This window comes from Monoraphidium neglectum (assembly GCF_000611645.1).
Source record: "Monoraphidium neglectum strain SAG 48.87 unplaced genomic scaffold scaffold01489, whole genome shotgun sequence".
In the NCBI taxonomy this organism is placed as follows: Eukaryota; Viridiplantae; Chlorophyta; class Chlorophyceae; order Sphaeropleales; family Selenastraceae; genus Monoraphidium; species Monoraphidium neglectum.
The window spans coordinates 1,319-2,853 of NW_014012139.1; the positions used below are offsets into that span (position 1 = coordinate 1,319).

Sequence of the window (1,535 nt, forward strand, 5' to 3'; positions counted from 1 at the left end):
GTATGCACACACGCACAAACACACACAAACACACGCACACACGCACTCAAACTTTTTCTGGCTGTGTTTCTCCCTTGCCTCCTTGTGCCCCTGGGGCTCTCACGCCCTGCACACCTGCGTCTTCCCTGCTGGGTGCGCCCAAGGGCTGGGGCACTTCGCCGGCACCCGCCGCGCCTGCCCATCCACGCGGCACGCACACGCGTCTGGAGGAAGCTTCCTGGGCGGGTACTGCAGCACCTCCTTTTCCTGGGGCACGGCCTCCACGTGTGTGACATCAGCCTGACAGTTCCACACCCGGTAGCTCTCCGAGCTGGGCTGGCAGCTGAAGCCGTCGGGGCAGCAAAAGCTGAGCCAGGGGCCGGTGTTGGAGCACTGACCGTATTGCTTGCATGCGCCGCCGCCACCGCCTGCGAGATGGGAGGCCGCGTGGCGGCACGTGTGGGAGGTGCGTCGGCGCAGCTGCAACGTACAGATGTGGCGGCCTTCAAACTCTACCTGCAGCGCTTTCCAGGACCTGTGATTCCTACTCCATCGCGAGCAATTTCGTCAGTGTGGCCTCGGCTCGGCTGCGGTATGGGCTCCACCAGCTTCATCGGCTGCCCATCCGGGCCTCACTCCCCTGCTGATAGTTGCAGCCTTCAGCGAACCTGATGGCCCTGCCACAGCTGCAAGGTTGCAAGTAAGCGACCCGTTTCGCATCGCCAGTCCCCCTCCGCCCCCAAACACGCACGCGCATGAGCCCATGAAACCCCACACGCACCGCACTGTCCCCCAGGGGCGACCTTGTTGAGGCAGCTGCCGTAAGGGCTACCAAATGTATAGTTCAGCAGCGCCGTTGGCAGTTGCTGGCAGCTGTAGCCAAACAGAGACGTGCTGTCCCGCAAGCAGTCAAAGCCTGGCGTGCAGCACGACTGCACAAACGGTGCCGGCTTCGGAAAGCACCACGCGCCGGGGCTGAACATGATGTCGCAACCAGGCTGAATGTAGGGCGCATCGATGAAAGTGAGGACATCTGAACAACAGGGAGGGGGTGGCGTCGCGCTCGAGCGCGCGAGCAGCGCATCGTCCCATGCCCAGGGCCGAGCATCCGGAAGGCAACGCTGCCGTTAAACTGTCTATTTGCGACATTGAAAATCTCTGAAGTACATCAATTAGGCTGCGCGGGTCCCGCCAACCACGGAGTGACCCCGGCTGTTCTTCGGGCGAACAGCAAGTTGTCGCGCACCGTCGAGCCAGGCGTCGCTATAAGCCACTGATAGCAACACCAATATCAAACTCCACCGGAAGACCCGCATCCTTCCTGCGGCGTCTACACGAGTCGGCTACGCAAGCCCCATGCGCGAACAGCGATGCTGAGACCAAGTGAACAGAAGTTACTGTTAGTGTTATGACTCCCGTTTGCGCCCCTTACCAACGACGAGTTCAGATGGCCCCCGCCCCAGCTCGACGCAGCACTGGAGCACTACTGGCAGCTGCTTCAAAGGTTCCCAGAACGGCAGCTGGGTTACCTGCGGCCCCCGTCAGCAGGCCAAGTG

The 1,535-nt window shown here is 61.8% G+C and overlaps 1 protein-coding gene across 1 annotated transcript; it reads right to left on the minus strand.

Moving 5' to 3' along the window:
• Positions 1–760: 760 nt before the first annotated feature.
• MNEG_8055 (hypothetical protein) lies at positions 761–962 on the minus strand (the record flags this gene model as incomplete). The annotated part of the gene is made up of 1 exon (XM_014043470.1): positions 761–962. A coding segment is annotated over one exon (202 nt), but the record flags the coding sequence as incomplete, so codon positions are not given.
• Positions 963–1,535: the final 573 nt, after the last annotated feature.